This window comes from Jaculus jaculus, chromosome 6 (genome assembly GCF_020740685.1).
Source record: "Jaculus jaculus isolate mJacJac1 chromosome 6, mJacJac1.mat.Y.cur, whole genome shotgun sequence".
NCBI lineage: Eukaryota > Metazoa > Chordata > Mammalia > Rodentia > Dipodidae > Jaculus > Jaculus jaculus.
Genome location: NC_059107.1, coordinates 46500134 through 46522472, shown reverse-complemented (window position 1 = coordinate 46522472; position 22339 = coordinate 46500134). Strand labels below are relative to the sequence as shown.

General features: G+C 41.3%; 1 protein-coding gene across 1 annotated transcript in view; it reads left to right on the top strand.

The window, feature by feature from the left end:
* Nucleotides 1-22339, top strand: part of Dnah6 (dynein axonemal heavy chain 6) — a 397099-nt gene that overhangs the window by 207258 nt on the left and 167502 nt on the right. The window contains exons 34-35 of the mRNA XM_004660533.2: nucleotides 2309-2864; nucleotides 3906-4028. Coding sequence (XP_004660590.1) covers nucleotides 2309-2864; nucleotides 3906-4028 — 679 coding nt within the window. The remainder of the gene's footprint in view (nucleotides 1-2308; nucleotides 2865-3905; nucleotides 4029-22339) is intronic.

Sequence of the window (22339 nt, the reverse complement as noted above, 5' to 3'; positions counted from 1 at the left end):
AAAAGAAATACAAGGAAAGAATGATGCAGAATGATGGAGCAAGACGTTCTGCTCTGGCCACCACAACCAAGTGCCTGCATGAGACACTGCAAGACACTTACATGTACATAAAACACATACTTAGCCGGGCATGGTGGTGCACGCCTTTAATCCCAGCACTCGGGAGGCAGAGGTAGGAGGATCGCCGTGAGTTCAAGGCCACCCTGAGACTACAGAGTTAATTCCAGGTCAGCCTGGACCAGAGTGAGACCCTACCTCGAAAAACAAAAAAAAAAAAAAAAAAAAACACATACTTATTTGTGCATAAAACACACACACATGCACACAAGCAAGCACAGGAACATGTGCTTAAACACACACAAGCAAAAAGAAAAAAATACAGCTGGATATGCTGGCACACACAAGTGATCCTAGCATTTGGGAGATAGGAACAGGAGGATTAGGAGTTCAGTCAGCTTTGGTGACAGGAGACTCTATCTCAAAATCTAACTAAATGAAAAGAGAAGGAAAAGGAAATACTAATTTAGAATAAAGATAATAACCTTGCAGCATATTCAGATCATCTTTTTATCCCAAAATATTACTCACCAGGCTATATAATTTGGTTACAAGTTCCTGATCTAAGAGAGTTCCTACTCTAAAAAGTCAACACTTAATATAAATGTGACTGCTTTTATGATGTCTTCTTTTATTAATTTAATATTTCCCCATGTTCTATACATGCTTTTAAAAATCAGATAGTTTATCAAATAATCCCATAGAAATTGTTGTTACTTCCTTACCTTTCACCAAATCCCACTTCCCAAAGTCAATCATTTTTCAACTCTTTTATTCACTTATTTTGCTATTCCTCCATACTTCTCAGTACTATATTTATGGCATGTCATAATTTTCAGTTCTAGACAGTAAGTGACAAAAGTGGACAGAATCTGTGCTGTGCAGTTTTCTATCCACCTGTCTCATGTGCAATTACCACTCAGTAATATTGGCTAGGCATCCAGGGCCTCTTGCCAGACTTTATTGTCATTATATAATTAAAACTTGCTGCCGAACCATGCTTCATTGTCTCAGTCTTATTTTTAAATTTTGTTTTGCATGCATATATTTTTGGACAGTATCATATTCTATAAAGAAGATTCCTAGAGGCTATTTTCCTGGGTCACAGGTTTTTGCATTTTTAATTTAGATTTCATCAAGCTGGCTGCAAAGAGGTTTTTACCTTTTTCCATTTATATGATTTTATGAAAGTGGCTGTTTCCTCTTAAATGTTTAAAAGAGGTTGAATACAGTCAGTAGCCCATTTTAATATGCATTTATTTTATTATTAATGTAATCACTCATTTCCTATGATCATTAGCCATTTATTATCCTTAGATCATTTTTCACTGTTCTCTTTTACTTACCTATTCACAGAAACCCATAACCTTAATTCAATATGAATATTGGAACTAACTCTAAGTAATGCATTCTTTTTATTTGAAGAGGGAAAGGTTGAGATAGTATCTTACTAGGTAGCCCGGACTGGCCTTGAACTCATGATCCTCCTGCCTCAGTTTCCTGAGTGCTGGGATTACAGGTTTGTGTCATCATTTGTTCTTTATGTATAAAGTCTTTTATCCCACAGAAGCTTATTTTGAGCCTATTTGGTTTTATTCTTTTATGTTATCAATAATTTTTTACAGTTGTAGACTTTCTGTCTTTCTTGGAAAAGTCTACTTGCCACAATTTGTAAAATTAGTCTTTTACATTCATCTACCACTTTTAACAGTTTATGAAAGGTCTTTATCACAAATGTATTCATGTCTATATTGTATGATGACAACTTTCTTTCTTTCTACTTATGGAAACATTTCCTATCAACTGTTTTTCATAGAAATTTCACAGCCAATCCTTCCTTTCTCCCTTTTTAGCTAGTGCTAATTTTCCTTTTAATTTCCATTTTATTTTTAAAATATTCATATATAGTTATAAGCATGCAGAATGCTTTGGGTGAAAGTTGAAATCTAATTTTTAAAACCAGATGATAGACTCATCATCTATATGTTGGGTACTGTACCATAAACTGTGGAAAATACAAAAACATGTGACATTGGCATCTTCAAGGAGATCCTATGCTACTGAAGAATATTGGTCTACTATACAGGAAACAAAATTATATAAGAATTTACAAAAATGCTAGAGTCTGGCACATACAACATGTGGGCAGATTGGTACTGTGATTATTCAGAAGAATCAATAAAGTACAACCAATATGAGAAAATGCCAATGGCCAATGGTTCCTGATTGAACTTCATTTTTGTTTTGCCAGTGGAATCATATCTGATCTTTTTCCTGGAGTCCAAATTCCAGAACACGATTATGGTATTTTGCAATCAACAATTGTGGATGTCATGAATGGACAAAACCTTCAGCCTGAGATATGTATGGTTAAAAAAGTGATTCAGTTCTATGAAACTATGCTTGTAAGGCATGGTGTTATGTTAGTGGGACCAACAGGAGGTGGCAAGACTACAGTTTACCGAGTCCTAGCAGAAGCTCTAGGAAATTTGGAAAAACTTGGCACAGGAAATCCCTTTTTTCAGGCAGTTAAAACCTATGTTCTTAATCCTAAATCAATCACAATGGGTGAATTATATGGTGAAGTTAATAATGTCACTTTGGAGTGGAAAGATGGCTTGATGGCACTAAGTGTCCGGTCAGCTGTGAATGATACTTCAGAAGACCATAAATGGATCATCAGTGATGGGCCAGTGGATGCTCTTTGGATTGAAAACATGAACACAGTGCTGGATGATAACAAGATGCTTTGCCTGGCTAACAGTGAAAGGATTAAACTTACACCTCAAATACACATGCTTTTTGAGGTAAGTATTTACCTTATTAAGAAATTAAATTTTCGAGCCGGGCGTTGGTGGCGCACGCCTTTAATCCCAGCACTAGGGAGGCAGAGGTAGGAGGATTGCCATGAATTCAAGGTCACCCTGAGATGACAGAGTTAATTGCAGGCCAGCCTGGACCAGAGTGAGACCCTACCTCGGAAAAACAAAAAAAAAAAGAAATTAAATTCTCATTAGATTGGTATACCATTATTAATTTTTCCTCACACTGATATATCATTTACTATCAGTTGATGGTATTTTGGAATGTTTTCTTTAACGTTTTTGAGGTATCATCTTTCTAGCCCCAAGTGACCTGGAACTCACTCTGTATTCCCAGGCTAGCCTCAAACTCACAGTGATCTTCCTACCTCTGCCTCCCAAGTGCTGGGATTAAAGGCATGTGCCACCACACCTGGCCAAATTGATGTTATTTTATTAATTTAGTAAGTACATATTGAATTATCCTTTTGCAATATATTGTCAATCCTGACAAAAATCTCTCAAATATTCCTGTTTTTCTACAAATGGGAAATATAATTAGGTCCAGCTTCCCCAGCAGTTGCTTTCCTTTGGAGGCAAATATGTATGTATTGTACATAATTTTAAATTTAAAGTAAAATGCTATATATTATGTAAATAACATTTCCCATTATGATGAGGGATTAAAAGAAAGATGTGAAACAAATATAGCTACAAAACCTCATTTATCAAATACTATATGAATGGCTACTATATAGTGGGTATTTGGCTATATGTTAGGATGTAAAATAAGAAAAGAAATATGCCTATTCCTACCCTTATGGATTTATTATAATATCGTCCTGTCCACATGGTTTTTTTTTTTTCTGCCACCTTAAACTTCACCTAATTTCCTTTCTCCACTTCTGACCACTTAGTGCTCAGTCTCCCACATAAAGATTCTCTGTGTTAACTTAAAATTTCAAAGTGTGAATCATTAATACTGAAGTTGGAAGAACAAGAAAGTAGTGCATTAGCTGTTTCCTGTTTAACTTGTTTCAACTTTAGGTACAGGATCTCAAGGTTGCCTCCCCTGCAACAGTCAGTCGCTGTGGGATGGTGTTTGTGGATCCTGAAGAACTGAAGTGGATGCCTTACGTTAAAACTTGGATGAAGAGTATTTCTAAAAGAGTAAGTACAACCAGACATCCACCCAGTATCTGCCTCCATCTGTTGGGTCCCACAGTGCCCTTTTATCTTGTACTCTCTCAGAATCCCTGATCCTCCAGGAATGTTTATGCACTTCGCAAGTCCATCTTCTTCATGTTACCTCACCTGCCAGCCTACCTCTTCTCTCTGCCTCCTGCCCTCACTTCTTGACTGGTGACTGGTTCTTCTCAGGTACCAGCACAAGCCACTCTCTTCTGAAACTCCCTCCTAAAAACACAGCTAGAAGCCATGGAAAAGACTTTGAGAAGGGCCTGGGGCAATGAAAGGAAATAACAATGAAAAAAGAATATTTAAATCCAGACACCAATTGAATTTTAGGTTTTAGGTGCCCCTAACACCTGTGAAAGCCAGAAAGAAAGGAAAGCCATTTTACCTCCCACCATAATGGCAGGTACAAGAATCAAGACACACTGTAACCTCAGAGGCATAAGCTTAAACAAAGTGAAAGAAAGCTTATGCATCATAATCCACTGGCCAAGTCCCTGGGCTCAATTCCTAACCCTGCAAAACAACAGAACAACTCAGCTCCACACTACCTCTGAACTTGCTCCACCCCAAAACAGGATGCTCACTTGGCCTTCATTCAACAAGTATTTCTTTGTTTTTTTTCCCATCTTCCCATCCCCAACTCAAGGAAGCTTTCTTCTTTTCTGCTCCTTTCCCTCCAGAGGTGAGCAGGAGAAAGATTGTTTTTATTTCAGACATCAGTATTTTAAAAATATCATGATTTAGTTGCAGAGTATTTCATTAAGGTAGTAATTTTCAGAATTAAGAATTTAATCATGGGGGTGGCAGAGATGGCTTAGCAGTTAAGGCACTTGCTTGTGAAGCCTAATGTCCCAGGTACAATTCCCCAGCACCCAAGTAAGCCAGATACACAAAGGGGTACATTTCTCTGGAGTTCGTTTGCAGTGGCTGAAGGTGACTGTTCTCTCTTTCTCTATTCTGCCTCTTTCCCGCAAATAAATAAATAAAAGAACTTGTCATGGACTACTTTAGACTTTTTTAGAGAACTTTTTTTTATTGACAACTTCCATAATTATAAACTATATCTGATTGTAATTTCTTCCCTCCCTCTACTTTCCCTTTTGAAACCCTATTCCCCACCATATCCCCTCCTATTTTCAATTAGTCTCTCTTTTATTTAAATGTCATCATCTTTTCCTCCTATTATGATGGTCTTGTGTAGTTAGTGTCAGGCACTGTAAGGTCATGGATATCCTGGCCATTTTGTGTCTGCAGGAGCACATCGTAAGGAGTCCTACCCTTCCTTTGGCTCTTACATTCTTTCAGCCATCCCTTCCTCAATGGACCCTGAGCCTTGGAAGGTATGATAGAGATATTGCAGTGCTGAGCACTCCTCTATCACTTCTTCTCAGCACCATGGTGTCTTATGAGTCATCCCAAGGTCACTTCCATCTGAAAAAAGAAGCTTTTCTAACAAAAAGTGAGAGTAGCTGGGTGTGGTGGTGCATGATTTTAATCCCAGTACTTGGGAGGCAGAGGTAAGAGGATTGCTGAGAGTTTGAGGCCACCCTGAGACTACATAGTGAATTCCAAGTCAGCCTGAGCTAGAGTGAGACCCTACCTCGAAAAACCAAAAGGGGACTTCTGGTTAAGATGGCAGTGGAGGTACCACGCCAAAGCAACCTAGGGGGGAAAAAGACCAAAAAAACTCAGCAAAATACACACTTTTACTAAAAAGTGAGATGTATAGGAAATTGAAGCAGCAGCGGAGAAGTAGAAGAGTACCAGAGCAACCACAGCCCGCACAGACCGGCAAAAGTGGCCCCAGCAGCTCCGCCAACCGCGGCAGTGGCAGCGGCGCAACAGAAAGCTACCAGGCTTGGCTCAAGCCACAGGAAAAACCAGATGCAGGGAGCTTCCACTCACACCGGCGCTCTCCACAACTCAAGAAACGTGAAGGGAGAGCGGGAGTGAACAATGGAGGAGCAGACCACGAGGTAGAAGAACACATGGAATAGCAAGAGAACTAGAGCAGCTGCAGCTCACTCTCCTCCCCCACCGCCTGAGCCCAGCTCCAACGAACAGAGCAGCGGTCCCAAGACCTGGCCACGCCAACTTCAGCTGACAGCGATATCCAAGCAGGAGCAGAGTCGGCAGCAACAACAGTGGTTCTGGCACCGGAAACAGTAGCCCCAGCAACAGCCAATCCAGTAGCAGCAGCAGTGGCAGATCCCGCAGCAGCAGCTTCAGTGGCAGCAGCGGCAGTGGACACAGCAGCAGCAGCTTCAGCAGCAGAGGTGGCTCCAGCAGTGGCAGCTACAGCAGCAGCACCAGACGCAGCAGCAGCAACAGACTTAGCAGAGGCAGCTGTAGCAGCAGCAGTTCCAGCAGTGGGGGTGCTGATCTGTGGGGCCACACTTGCCAGGCTCAGTTTGCCCCACAGGAAAAGCCAGGGCCCAGCTCCAGAAATCAGAACAGCAGCCCGGCAACCCAGGCAGCAACTTGACTGAGACCAAAATCATCCAAGGTAACTGGGATTGCACAAGGGAATGGTCTCACTTAGTCACAAGCTGACTTGGATCCCTCAACAGACCAGAAATCTTAACCTCTTTGTTGATAGAGGATCTGATCATTATAATAATTACTCTTGCATATATACTTGGGGCTGTTTTTGATTGAATGTTTACAGTGTTTAGTTAACTTTTAGAATCTACCTGTGTTTTATTCCACACAGCCTACTTGAATACTCCCATAACAGGGAAACTCAACCCCTAGGAACACCTTTGTAGATACTCTGAGAGTCTTAAGAGCCATACCTAACACTTTAAGCTCCTACCCTGAAAATATATAACATCAAATCAATTGATATACCTAAGAATACCCAGCTAGCTAGAATATCCAAGCATTAACTTAATCCAAGATGCAAAAATATATACATTATAACACAAGAAACACTAAAAAGCAAGATGATATAAATCCACCTAAAAGTATTAATGCATCAGAAATGACCTCCAGTGAGAACAGGTTAGAGGAAATGCCTGAGAAAGACTTCAAAAGAATGATTGTAAATATGTTCAAAGAGGTCAAAGAACAAATCAAAAGAATCAAAAAAGAAATCAAAGGAATCAAAGAGGAAATCAAAGAAAATGCAGGACACCAATTTAATGAAATAAAGAAGGCAATACAAGACATAAATAAGGAAATAGAAATAATAAAGAAAAACCAGTCAGAATAACTAGCAATGAAGAACAGAGTTAATGAAATAAAAAACTCTGTAGAAAATCTCACCAGAAGAAAGGATGAAGGAGAGGACAGAATATCTAGCTAGAAAACCAGACGGCAGATCTAATTCAGTCCAACAAAGATAAAGAAAAACTTATAGAAATGACTGGGAATTTCAAGAAATTTGGGACACTATGAAAAGATCAAATATGAGAATTCAGGGCATAGTAGAAGGAGAAGAATTCCACTCCAAAGTCATAGTACGCATCTTCAACAAAATCATAGAAGAAAATCTCCCCCAAATTGGGAAAGAGGTGCCAATGCAGATACATGTAGCCTTTAGAACCCCAGCCAGACAAAACCTGAAAAGAACCTCTCCTCGCCATATTATAATCAAACTTCCAAACACACAAACCAAAGAAAAAATATTGAAAGCAGTTAGAAAGATAAATGAAGTTACCTACAAAAGCAAGGCCATCAGGATTACAGCAGATTATTCAACACAAACTTTTAAAGCCAGAAGGTCTTGGAGTGATATATTCCAAGTTCTGAAAGATAACAACTGTCAACCAAGGTTACTTTATCCTGCAAACCTGTCCATTTAAATTGACGGAGAAGTAAGGACATTCCATGACAAAAGCAGGTTAAAGGAGTATTTGAAGACAAAACCAGCTATACAGAAAATACTTGACAGAATCCTCCATGCTGAAGAAAAGGAAAGCACACATATAAGGAACCTAGAAAAAAACAAGCAATACTCAAATACTAGTTAACACAAGAGAGCACAGGTAGACCTAGAACCAGCAAAAAAAAAAAAAAAGAGGTAAACATAAATAGACACCTTTCAATAATATCTCTTAATATCAACAGCCTCAATGCTGCAACCAAAGACATAGGTTTGCAGACTGGGGTAAAAATCAGGATCCAACAATTTGTTGTCTCCAAGAAACTCACCTTTCTGCAAAGGATAGACCTTATCTTACAGTGAAAGGTTGGAAAACAGTGTTTCAAGCAAATGGGCCTAGAAAATAAGCAGGGGTTCCTATCCTAATATCTGACAAGGTAGACTTTAGTCCATCGTTAATCAAGAAAGATAAGGCAGGTCACTTTATATTGATTAAGGGCACACTCTAACAGGAGGACATTACAATCCTAAACATATATGCACCTAACATGGGGACTCCCAATTTCATCAAACAAACACTGTTAGAACTAAGGTCACAGATAACACCAAACACAGTGGTGGTGGGTGACTTTAACACCCCACTCTCATCAATTGACAGGTCATCCCAGGAAAAAATGAACAGAGAGCCATCTGGACTACATGAGGTCATAGAAGGAATGGACCTAACAGATATATACAGGACATTTCATCCAAAGGCTGCAGAATATACATTCTTCTCAGCAGCACATGGAACATTCTCTAAAATACACCATGAATTAGGACACAAAGCAAATCCTAAAAAATTTGGGAAAATTGAAATAATTCCTTGCATTCTATCTGACCACAGTGGAATTAAACTACAAATCAGTAGCAAGAAAGACTATAGAGCATACACAAAATCATGGAAACTACACAATACACTACTAAATGATGAATGGGTCAATGAAGAAATCAAGAAGGAAATCAAAAAATTTATAGAGTCAAGTGATAATGAGAACACAACATATCAAAATCTCTGGGACACAATGAAGGCAGTTCTAAGAAGTAAATTTATAGGCTTAAGTGCCTATATTAAGAAATTAGAAAGGTCACAAGTAAACGACCTAATGCTTCACCTTAAAGCCTTGGTAAAAGAAGAACAAGGCAAACCAAAAATCAGTAGACAGGAAGAAATAATAAAGATTAGGGCAGAAATTAATGAAATAGAAACAAAAAAATCCAAAGAATTAATGAAACAGACTTGATTCTTTGAAAGGATAAATAAGATTGATAACCCCTTAGCAAATCTGACCAAAAGAAAGAGACAAGAGACAGAAATTAATAAAATCAGAGATGAAAAAGGTAACATCACAAAAGATCCCAGAGAAATTCAAAAAATTATAGGGACATACTATAAAAGCATATATTCCACAAAGTATGAAAATCTGAAAGAAATGGATGACTTCCTTGATTTATATGACCTACATAAATTAAGTCAAAATGAGATTAATCACTTAAATAGACCTAAGACAAACATGGAGATCCAAACAGTTATCTATAATCTCCCAGATATAAAAAGCCCAGGCCCAGATGGATTCACTGCTGAATTTTACCATGCCTTTAAGGAATAGCTAACACCATGCTTCTTAAGCTTTTCCAGGAAATAGAAAAAGAAGGAATTCTACCAAACTCCTTCTATGAGGCCAGCATCACCCTGATACCAAAACCAGGCAAAGATAGAACAAAAAAAGAAAATTACAGACCAATCTCCCTCACGAACATACATGCAAAAATTCTCAACAAAATATTGGCAAACAGATACAAAAGTATATCAAAAAGATCATTCACCCTGACCAAGTAGGCTTTATCCCAGAGATACAGGGATGGTTCAACATATGCAAATCGATAAATGTAATACATTATATAAATTGGTTGAAGGACAAAATCCACATGATCATCTCACTGGACTCAGAGAAAGCATTTGACAAAATCCAACATTCCTTCATGATAAAAGTCCTACAGAGACTGGGAATAGAAGGAACATATCTCAGTATAATAAAAGCTATTTATGACAAGCCTACAGCCAACATATTACTAAATGGGGAAAAACTAGAAGCTTTTCCATTAAAATCAGGAATAAGGCAAGGGTGTCCACTGTCCCCACTTTTATTTAATATAGTTTTGGAAGTCTTAGCCATAGCAATAAGGCAAGAGACACACATAAAAGAGATACAAATTGGAAAGGAAGAGATCAAGTTATCATTATTTGCAGATGACATGATTCTATACATAAAGGACCCTAAAGACTCTACTAGCAAACTGTTAGAGCTGATCAAAACCTACAGCCATGTAGCAGGATACAAAATAAATACACAGAAGTCAGTAGCCTTCATATACGCTAACAACAAACACACAGAGGATGAAATCAGAGAATCACTCCCATTCACAATTGCATCAAAAAAAAAAAAAAGTACCTTGGAGTAAACCTAACCAAGGAAGTAAAGAATCTCTACAGTGAGAACTTTAAAACACTCAAGCGAGAAATTGCAGAAGACACTAGAAGGTGGAGAAACATCCCTTGTTCCTGGATCGGAAGAATCAATATTGTGAAAATGGTAATCTTACCTAAAGCAATCTACACACTTAATAAAATCCCTACCAAAATTCCAAAGGCATTCTTCATGGAAATAGAAAAAATAATCTAAAAATTCATTTGGAATCACAAAAAAACCTCGAATATCTAAAATATTACTGAGCAACAAAAATATGGCTGGTGGTGTCACCATACCTGATTTTAACCTATACTACAGAGCCATAGTAACAAAAACAGTGTGGTACTGGCACAAAAACAGACATGTAGATCAGTGGAACAGAATAGAGGACCCAGATGTAAGTACAGGTAGCTATAGCCACCTAATATTCGATAAAAAGGCCCAAAATACTCATTGGTGAAAAGACAGCCTCTTCAGCAAATGGTGTTGGGAAAACTGGATATATATCTGCAGAAGGATGAAAATAGATTCTTTTCTCTCGCCATGCACAAGAATTAAGTCCAAATGGATTAACATCAGACCTGAAACTCTGAAACTGCTAGAGGAAAAAGTAGGGGATACCCTTCACCATATTGGTCTTGGCAAATACTTTCTGAATACAACCCCAGTTGCTCAGGCAATAAAACTACAGATTAATCACTGGGACCTCATGAAATTACAAAGATTTTGCACTGCAAAGGACACTGAAAAAATCCGAGAGGCAACCTACAGAATGGGAAAAATATCTTTGCCAGCTATATATTTGATAGAGGATTAATATCTAGGATATACAAAGAACTCAAAAAGTTAAATAATAAGGAATCACACAAGCCAATCAAAAAATGGGTTATGGAGCTAAATAGAGCATTCTCAAAGGAAGAAATCCAAATGGCATATAAGCATCTAAAAAAATGTTCTAAGTCACTAGTCATCAGGGAAATGCAGATTTAAACTACACTGAGATTCCATCTCACTCCTGTCATGTGGGCCACCATCATGAAAACAAATGATCATAAATGTGGGTGGGGATGTGGAAAAAGAGGAACCCTTCTATACTGCTGTTGGGAATGCAATCTGGTCCAACCATTGTGGATATCAGTGTGGAGGTTCCTAAAAAAGCTAGAGATTGATCTACCATATGTCCCAACTACAGCACTCCTAGGCATATATCCTAAGAACTCATCTCATTTCCTTAAGAGTACGTGCTCAAACATGTTTATTGCTGCTCAATTTATAATAGCTGGGAAATGGAACCAGCCTAGATGTCCCTCAACTGATGATTGGATAATGAAGATGTGGCACATTTATACAATGGAATTCTACTCAGCGGTAAAGAAAAATGAAGTTATGAAATTTGCAGAAAAATGGATGGACCTGGAAAGGATTATACTAAGTGAGGTAACCCAGGCCCAGAAAGCCAAGCGCTACATGTTCTCTCTCATATGTGGATCCTAGCTACAGATGATTGGGCTTCTGCGTGAGAATGAAAATACTTAGTAGCAGAGGCCAGTAAGTTAAAAATGAGATATAAGGGGAAGAGAAAGGAAGGGAGGAGGGTACTTAATAGGTTGGTATTGTATATATGTAAGTACAATGATTGAGATGGGGAGGTAATATTCTGGAGAATGGAATTTCAAAGGGTAAAGTGTCGGATGAGGGGGTGAGGGAGGGAATTACCATGGGACTTTTTTTATAATCATGGAAAATGTTAATAAAAATTAAACAATTTAAAAAAAGAAAAACCAAAAAAAAAGTGAGAGTAGCATTAATATATGGGTATGAACATTAAGAGAAGTGTTTACTGGGCAGTTTGGTGAATATAGCATATACATTTCACCAGACACCAGTACACATTACACCCCTAGGGCTCTTGACTACCCCTGTTGTAGGTTTTCAGTATCAGGGATGTATTCCCTCCCATGAAGCGGGCCTCCAGTCAAATTAGAGGGCTTGCTTAAATTGGTTAAATTTCACTTTGTTAAATTAGAGGGTTGGTTTCCCCCTTGACAGACACACCACTGTTGCATCTATTAGCTCATTTGGCCTGGCTAGCCGAATATAATGCTTGCAGTTTCCACTGTTGGGTATCTTCACTGGTGAGTTCTCTCTCTCCCAAAGAACTGCATGCAGCATGGCTTTTTCTAGATTTCTGTCAGCTGGTCTACATGGAGGAGGTTATCAGCTCAATTCCAGTAGGATTTCTCAGTGGCCTTGCAGCCCAAGTATGTAGAGTCTTCAGGAGTAGGGTCTTACCATCTATTCCTGGTGGGAAACCAAAGGCCTTGGCAATGACCTGTAATATTTTGGGGCATTAGGGACCTCCCTGGCCAACAGCTCACTGGAAGGTATCCCATCCCTGGTCCTGAAAATTTTCTAGTAACAATCTATGGCTCTTGAGTGTTCCGCTATCTAAGGAAATAGGTTTCCATATGACTTATTTATATCCTCTTAGATTTTTATTGGCCCTCCCCCAACTTTTCCTTCACTGAATCTCTTCCCCTGACCTTACTTAGGTCTTTTTACCCCCATTAATTTATTCTTCTACTTACATGTATACAATACCATCTGTAGCAGACAGCTTCACATTCACTGAGATGAACTTCCAGACCAGGCACAGTTATGAAGGAAGGGATATTTATTGAAGCTTATAGATCCAGGGGAAGTTCCATAATGGCAGAAGAAGCTGGCCTGCCTTCACAGGCCCAAACAGACAGAGAGAAGCACAAGCTAAAAGGTCAAAAGGCACAGCACACTTCAGGAACTCCAGCTAGGCACACTTTGCATATCTTTAGATTGAAATCTAAAACCCACCACCACACCTTAAGATCACCCAGTGACATTGCCTCCAGCCAGGTAGCCAGCAGATGCAAACTACAAGCAATAAAGAACTGAATATATTGGGGGCCATCTGTTCTATTCAAACCACCACACCATCCTATTACGTACTCCCTCCCTTCCTATTCCCTTTATATTTGCTTTCTATCTTCCTGGCCTCTGCTACTGAGTTTTCTTCCTACTCACATAGAAGTCCAATCATTTGTAGCTAGGATCTACATATGAGATAGAACATGTGACGTTTAAACCTTCCTAAAGTCACTTCTTTAAACTGGCAGACCTTACTATACTTATAGCATGTTCATGTTTACAAGAAAGTTCAGAGAATCTCCAGTCACTCTCTATCCCTGAAACAGTTTCCCTTATTTTGAATATCATGCACTGATGTGGTACACTTATTAAAATTAGTGAATAAATACCAATATATTATTAATAACTGAAGTGTGTGGTTTATTAGTAGGATTCATCCTTTGTTGTACAACACATAGGGTATTTTGTTGTTGTTGTTTATTTCCTTGTTTTGTTTGGGGGTGGGGTTTTTTTTTTTTTTTTTGGTTTTTTTGAGGCAAGGTCTCACTGTAGCTCAGGCTGACCTTGAATTCACTATGTAGTCTCAGGGTAGCCTCAAACTCATGTCAATCCTCCTACCTCTACCTCCCAATAGCTGGGAATAAAGGCATGCACCACCATGCCCACCTCTCCATAGGTTTTTTAAAATGCATCATGTCAGGTTTGGAAGATTGCTCAGTGTTTGAAAGCCTTCTGGCCCAAGTTCAATACATCATGATGGGCTGGAGAGATGGCTTAATGGTTAAGGCCCTTTCCTGCAAAACTTAAGGACCCAGGTTCAGTTCCCCAGGAAGCCAGATACACATGGCGGTGCATGCATCTGGAGTCTGTTCGCAAAGGCTAAAGGACTTGACACACCAATTCTCTCTCTCTCCCTCCCCCCTCTTCCTCTCTTTCTCCCCCTTTTTCTCTCTCAAATTGGCAGGCTTCCCCCCTGGCAGGTAGTGCTAGGGGGGAACCAGGCCTGCTGGTTCCTCCCAAGGGGTTGAGGAGGAGGGTGGGTGTTGATGGCCAGGAACAAAACCATCAAGCCAGGAGTCTCGTGAAAGCAGGAACTGACTTTATTGTTACAGGTGGTTGTTTATATAATGTTGAGAACGAAGGCGGGGATTTTAGGATGGAGTGAGATGTAAGGGCCAATAACATACTGTGACCTTTGAGATGATTGGTTCTAAGCACACACGGTGAGGACTCTAACTTCCTGTGCAGAAGTAGCAGGCCAGAGGCCATTTGGCCTCCTGCTGAGTCATAGCTGGGTGGAAGCAGTTTGCCAAACTTTAGCTAGGCTCAGAAAGTTCCACTAGGCCTCATATCCAGGCCACTCAAGGCCCAACATCTCCCCCTTTTTATTTGTAAGAGCATTAGTCACCATGGCCCCTGTCTTAGGTTGTTCCCCTCTGGGGATCTTACCTGTTACTGGGTACCAGGTGGTTAGCTCGCTGAGAAACCACTCCACGGCCTGTCTTAGGTTGTCTCAGTCAGTCTGAGATCTTACCCATCATCCATCACATGGAGGGCAGAGGAGGGGGAGTGGGTCTTCTAAGGAACTTAATTCCTGAGTTGCCAGCCTTTCATAATGTATCACAACCTGATGGACTTTTATTGCCTCTAGCTGCTGGTGAATGAATTGTGTGATTTTGTTAATTATACAAGGCCCAACAGTGAGGATAAGGTAAAGGAGAAGAGGTAGAAGGAGGAGGTAGGATAAGAAACCATGCAGGTCCGTCCACAGTGGGTTGTCCTGGAGGTCCTGATGTCTCTTTTCCAGGTCCTCTCGAAGTCTTTTGATCTTGTCTTGAATGATTCCTGATGCATTGGTGTGGAAACAGCATTTTTCCTGTAAAAACAAGCATATGCCTCCCTTTTCAGCCATTAATAGAGCTAGTCCCCTCCTGTTTTGTAGGACTACATCAGCCAGGGAATCTAGCTGTTGTTGGAGATGAAGGATAGTGTTGGACATGGCTTTTATGTCACTGATCAACTGGAGAGCTTTCTGTGGAGATGGACTGCCATACCCATCCCAGCTGTCCCGGTGGCCATGCCTGTGGTTATTCCCAACCTAATGACTAAGGTCATATGGGCAACTGGAGTTGTATTATTGGTGATTACTGCAAGCAGCCGGGGAGGCCCAGATCGAAGGCAAAACCAGCAATCCTACACAAGGGAGGGAATTGCTTGGTTTAGCAGGGTGAAGACCATTTTAGGAACAGTCCTCAGGGGTGGGATACTCTCTGGAGGGGTGATTATCAGTGTCCCCTTGTTGGGGTAAATATTTTAGGTCCCTTGCTGGTACACAAATGGGTCTTTTTTCATCTTGAGGGAAGACACATCCAAACCCTCTCCCTGCTGTGAGGAGTGGGTCTGGTCCTCTCCAGGCCCCAGTCAATGGGTCTCTCCATTTGACCTTGATCGAACTATATGTGGCAGAGGATGGCCAATGTTTTTGAAATGGAGACATTTTATTTCCAGAAAAATTTAAATATTTAAGGTGAATAATGTTTTCTTTAGCTGATCATGGGGGGTATTGGTTCCCCCTTTTGTTTTTGTAATTGTGATTTAGGTGTTTGGTTATATCTTGTAACGATAGTTTGGCTTCGAGGGTTATATGGAATGCCTGTGGCATGTGTAATTTGCCACATCTGGAGGAAACTTGTAAAGTTTTGACTTACAAAGTAGGGGTCATTATCTGTTTTTACTTGATCGGACAGCCCAAGAGTGGCAAAACATTGGAGCATATGACTAATGGCATGTTTAGATTTTTCCCCAGCATGTGTAGATGCCCAACAGGAACAGGAGAAAGTATTAACTGATAAAAAGATATATATAAGTTTTGCCAAAGATGGAAGGGGAGAAGGCCCCGAGGGTTATTCCCAGAAGTTTGGGAACCTGGAGGAAGGGTTGGCAAGACTTGCATGTCTTAATAATCTTTTTAAGATTTTTATTTGGTATTTGGGTTAATCTTTGTTTAAGGCCTCTCCAGTTGGTATGGGTTAGGGAATGAAGTTGGATAGCCTCTGAGACAGTGTGACAGTGAGCCACAGAGGCCAATTGATCAGCCAAGCTGTTTCCTTCAGACGGGAAACCTGGTAAATTTTGATAGCCTTGAAGATGTTGTATGAAGATAGGGTGGAATCTTTGTTTGAGTATGGTGCAAGCCTGGATAATTAAGTCTAATGTGAGCTTCAATAAGATTGGGCAGTAGGTTTACCACATAGAAGCTGTCAGAAAATAAGTTGAATGGCTCCTGAATAGTATGTAGAGCCAGAACAACTGCAAAAAGCTCCTTGTACTGTACTGATCCCTCTATTTCCTGGGAGACTTGATGGGCTTAGGTTTGACCCCCAATTTAAAGGGGGGATATACAACCAGGGAAGACCCCTGGTGTCCCACATCTGTAAAGGCAATGAGGAAGTCAGGGTTGAGTTGAGGTAGGAAAAGCCTGGGGAGTCTCCACTCCAACCTGGAAAAAGAGTTCATCCACTTATGAAGGCTATAATGGTAGTCAATGGTACCCAGGAACCCTTCAAGTGCCATAGCGACCCTTACATTATTTCTTTGGAGCCAAGTGAAATCAGTTATCTTATATGGGATAATAATGGAGTGAGGCTCAATACCAAAGTGTCTAATGGCAGTTTCCCTTCCTTTAATGATACAATCAGCTACTTGGTTACTTAAAGAATAGACCCTAGGGGCCCCAGCAATCAAGAGGTGAATCCACTGAATAGGTTCACCCTTTTGAGCCAACAGGGCAGTGGTCAGGGTCTCCCCAGGGAAAAGGTAGAGGGAAAGAGGGAGATCATGGTCAAATAGTTTGAGATTAGAGTTATCTATGGCCTCCTGGACTCTATGGAGGACTTGTCTCTGTTCAGGTGTTAGGGTTACTTGGGATGAAAGATCAAGGCCCTTCAGTAGATCGAACAAGGGGGATAATTCCTCAGTGTTTATAGGTATCAGGGCCTTATCCAGTTAATTTCTCCAAAGAGCTTCTGGAGTTGTGGCAAGGTGTAAGAATCTTGAATATAAAGTTGTGGTTTAATAGGTTAAAGTGTATCTAGGGTAAGGATCGAGCCCAAGTTCTTAAAGGGAGGCACAACTTGAACTTTCTCAGGAGCTACTTTAAAGTTTTGAGTATGAAGGATAGTTAGACATTGGTGGGTAAAGTCCTGGAGTGTGGAGGAATCTAGGCACCCAAGAATAATATCATCAATGTAAATATAAAACAGGGTATTGGGGAGATTGATAAGAGAGGAGAAAATAGATGACAGGTAATATTGACAAATGGGTGGGCTATTAGCCATGCCCTGAGGTAAGAAAGTCCACTCAAGTCTCCTATTTGGGCCACAAAAATTAACAGTGGGTATAGAGAATGCAAATTTTTCCATGTCTCCTGGATGGAGAGGGATAGAGAAGAAGCAATCTTTAATGTCAATGATAGTAATATGGTATATATTGGGAATAGCTGGGATCCATGGGAGTGCCCTCTTCGGGGTTCCAAAGGGGATCATGCATTCATTGATTTTTCTTAAATCATGTAAAAATCTCCAGGACCCATTAGGCTTTTTTATTACAAAGGCAGGAGAGTTCCAGGGACTCGTGGAGGAACAGATATGTCCGGCCTCCAACTGTTGATCAGTAAGTATGTGAAGTTGGTGTAACTTAGCAGGGAGGAAGCCACAGCTCAACCCATATAGGATCCCCCAGTCTCCACTGGATTTTAAACAGGGGGACTGGGCAGTGGCCCTTATAATTGGGGGTGTTCATTGGAGTACTTTTGTCTGAGTTGCTCAAAGTAAGGGTAACATTCCCTCCCTTCCTCAAACTGTTGTTGATATTCTTTTTTATCTAACAAATCATAATAAAAGGCCTTATGGTCAGTAATGATGAAAGCCTCGGCATCTCCAAGGATGTCTTGCCCTAGTAAGTTAGCAGTGAGCCCAGTCACCACAAGAGGGCAGACTTCTCCCCTGTCCCTACCATGGCCAGGAACAAAACCACCCAGCAGGAACTGACTTTATTGTTACAGGCGGTTGTTTATGTAATGTTGAGAACAAAGGTGGGGATTTTAGGATGGGGTGAGATGTAAGGGCCAATAGTATACCACGACCTTTGAGATGATTGGTTCTAAGTAGCAGGCCAGAGGCCATTTGACCCCATGCTGAGTTCTAAGTGCTCACAGGCAGGAACCCTAATTTCCTGTGAGGAAGTAGCAGGCCGGAGGCCATTTGGTCCCCTAATGAGTCACGGGTGGAGGCAGCTTGCCAAACTTTAGCTAGGTTCAGGAAGTTCCACTAGGCCTCATGTCCGGGCCTCTCAAGGCCCAACATCAAATAAATAAATAAACTTTTTAAAAAATATATATCATGTCATATGCTTGTTATTATAGCTCTGTACAGAAAAGTTTGGTTGCCCTAAAATTCTCTGTACACTGCTTATTCATTCCCCCTTCCACTAGCAACCCCTGATCTTTTTACTGTCCCTGTACTTTTATTTTTCCCGAAAGTCAAACTGTGTGGAATCACATAGTATGCAACATTTGTAACTGAGTTTTTTTTTTTTTCACTTAGCACTATGTCTTTTTCAGGTACTTCATATCTTTCTGTGGCTTTGCTAGCTCGCTTTTTTTAACAGTAATATTCCATTGTATGGATATACCACAGTTTACTCATTTACTTACTAAAACACATCTTTGATGTTTCAGGTTTAAGCAGTTATTCAAACTCCCACACTGTGTGTATTCAAACTGCCACACACAGTGTAATTTTTTTTTTCTGTGAGCATTTTTAATTCATTTGGAGGACTATGTAAAAATAGAGATACTGCATCAGATGGCATATGCTGAGCTGTGTAAGGGTTGGAAAGCTGGCAGTGGATAAAATACTTGTCACTTATGCCTAAGTCACAGTTGTTGGATTCCCAGACTACATGTAAAAGCTAGAAGCAATTGCAAACTTTTGTAATCCCAGCACACTGACAGCAAGATCGGAGGAGGAGACAGGTGAATATCCCTGGAAGGTCACATCCCAGCCAGCCTGGCAAACACAGGAGTGAACAATGAGAATGAGGGACAGGTGGAAGGTAGGAACTGATGAAGGAAAACACCCCAGCAGGGGGTCCCCCATGCTCTGCCCGGATATGGCGACACCCCAAATCACTCACGAGAAGTGGTCTTGATGCAAACTGCAAGAGGATTTTATTCCAAGCGCGCTGGGGCCCACAGTCGTACACCGCACAGGGGTAGAGGACTGCAGAGCCCTGCATGCAGGAACAGGACAGTTTTTATAGGGTTTCTAACAACGCCTGTGCATTAGACCAATCATTTTTTTTAATATCAGGAGCCCGCAGGGTGTTAGCCAGTCAGTCTGTGCCACCCCATAATTTATGAGCCAATTAGTTTAATTTGTTCAAGCCCCTCATGGACCAATCATTCTCTTATGACCTTGGTGGTCAGTATTTGTGCAGGTCCTTGGGTGGGAGTAGCAGAGTGTGGTACCAGTCTCCTATGACCTTGGAGGTCAGCCTTTGCACAATTCCTTAGGTGGGGGTAGCAGAGTATGGTATCAGCCTCCTATGACCTTGGTGGTCTGAGGCAGGCTGCTACAGCTTATGGTGCGAGCTACTAAGGCTTACAGTGTGGGCTATTAAGGCTTATAGTGTAAGGCGTATAGTGCAGGCTATTTACAGAAACCAAATAAGTGGTTCACTTCATTACTCATTTCCCATCCTTGAGGGCTATCTCATGCCCTTTTTACCTAGTTTTATATTAGGAGCGAGAAGAGGGATTCTTCACTTGCTTCCAACAGAGAGTAAAGCCTGGAGTTTGAGGTATGCAGGGAGCCCGCTTAAGCTCCCCTTGGAGCGTGATAGTATTTCTGAGCTTCTGAATTCTTGGGCCTTTCATTTCCCACTTTTTCTCTTGTTAATAGTTCTAATCCTAGAACTTGGAAGGACTAAATATAATCTTCCTCTGTGCCCTGAAGGCCCTTATATTGTTGTCTAAGCATCATGATCTGGACCGCACTCACTCGTTCTCTAACAAAAGTAAAACTCTTATGAAGTATGCAAGGCCCAACTGAAAGCATCAGGAGCAAAACCATTAAGGGTCCCATCAGGGTGGAAAGCAGAGTAGTCATCCAGGAGGACTTGTTAAACCATCCCTCAAACCATCCTTGGTCAGTTTCCCTCTCCCTTTGACGCTTTTCTAGTCTTTCCCTGAGTTTGCTCATGGAGTCTCTGATAGCTCCTGAGTGATCTACATAAAAGCAACATTTTTCCTTTAAGGCTGCACATAAACCGCCTTCTTTTAGGAACAGTAGGTCTAATCCCCTCCGGTTTTGTAAGACCACTTCAGATAAGGAGGTCAGGGACTCCTCTAGATAACTAACAGATTTCTCTAAAGCTTGGAGATCCTCATTTATGACAGCATGTAGTTCATCAAGCCCTCTTTCTAATTGTTGTGGTCCCGTGACCAGGGCTGTGGTCCCCGTCCCCACACCGGCGGCTATCCCTAAACCAAGTATGACTGCTAGGGTAAGGGTTACAGGCTCCCTTTTGGATCGGGTGGGATGATAGTCATATTCATCACTGACTACTTCTTCAGGATGGTAGTAAACCTGGGGGACAAGCTGGACCATTATACAGAAATTTTTGGATGGGTTAAAAACTGAAGTAGAAACACAGGGAGTCAGCCCAGTATCATATGCCCACCACCTGTTATACCCTGGCACTAGATATTGGTTGTCTGAAGTCTGACTATAGGTCAGAGTAACATTACAAAGATGTTGGTGGGACGGGGGGGGGGGGGGCTTTCCTATACATGCCCCCCTTCCTGAGACCTTGGGGAGAGTCAACTTGTTTTTGGTCCCCCATGAACACTGGCTATTATGTTCTTTAGTCATATTAAACTCTCCCATAGTTGCCATCCCCTCATAGTAGGGTGGTCCTGAGGATAAACAAAGCCAGCAGGCAGAGGTAATGTTGGGGTTGGTGGCATTTATGGTGAGGAAGGTCCCTTGGATTAAGTTAAAGAGCCTCTGTCCTGTCCCATGTGGGGCTTCCGAGAGTGGGTTAGTCAGAGAGGTTCTAGCAGTCGTTATGTGATGGGTCTTGGCTGCCACTGTGGGTGGGAGCTTGGGTAATGCCACTTTAGGGGGTCCCTGTTCTACTAGAACTTTATTAGGTCCTACTGGTCTTGAGGTGGGAGGCTCTATCTTAAGTCGTATAGTAAAGGTTAGGCCCTTATCCCATCCTGTCATATAAAACCTGAGTCCCCAAGTTTTTCCTTTTATCCATTCTCGGGACTCTTGACCTTGGGGGGTGAAAGAGATGCTGAGAGGAACTGCTTTTTTCCCATCTAATCCTTCCTGCACAGTAATCAGGTCCCAGGAGGAAACTGGGTGCCAGTAGGTATTGCCTGTAGTTTCTCAACCCCAGTATTTACAGTAGAACTGTTTTATCCCTCCACAACTTCATTTAGAAGTTCGGGGGCAGACATAAAATGGAGTATGCTGCATCTTACGTTGGGCTGGCCCAGAGCTGCACCCCGGGTTGTCTGCCATGTATTGGCCTTGGGAGATGACCCCTTGCGTGAGTGCCCGCTTAGCCACATGAGAGTGGACTTCTCTAGAGACCTCCTCTGGGGTGAGCTCTGGGATATCCCAAAATTTTACCCCAGCTACCAGGGCACATATGTCTGGAGTCAGGACAGGCCACCAAGTCCAGGGGGGTGCTTCCCTAGTTGCAGTCCATATTATATCCCCCGTTTGAGAAAGCACTTGCCAAGTCAACTTTTGGGGAGCATGGGGATTGGAGGCATCACCTAGCTGGAGAAGGAGAAGCCACACGGCGAAGCCTAAAGTTTAAGGGGATTGTCTGTCCTCTCGGCTTGCCATTCGGGGCCCGGTGGCAGAGCAGGCTTGACGTGAGATGCATGGATCCAGGCGGGTATTCCTTCAACTTTCATGGCTGTTGGAGTGGTCAGTAGGACGAGGTAGGGGCCCTTCCACCGA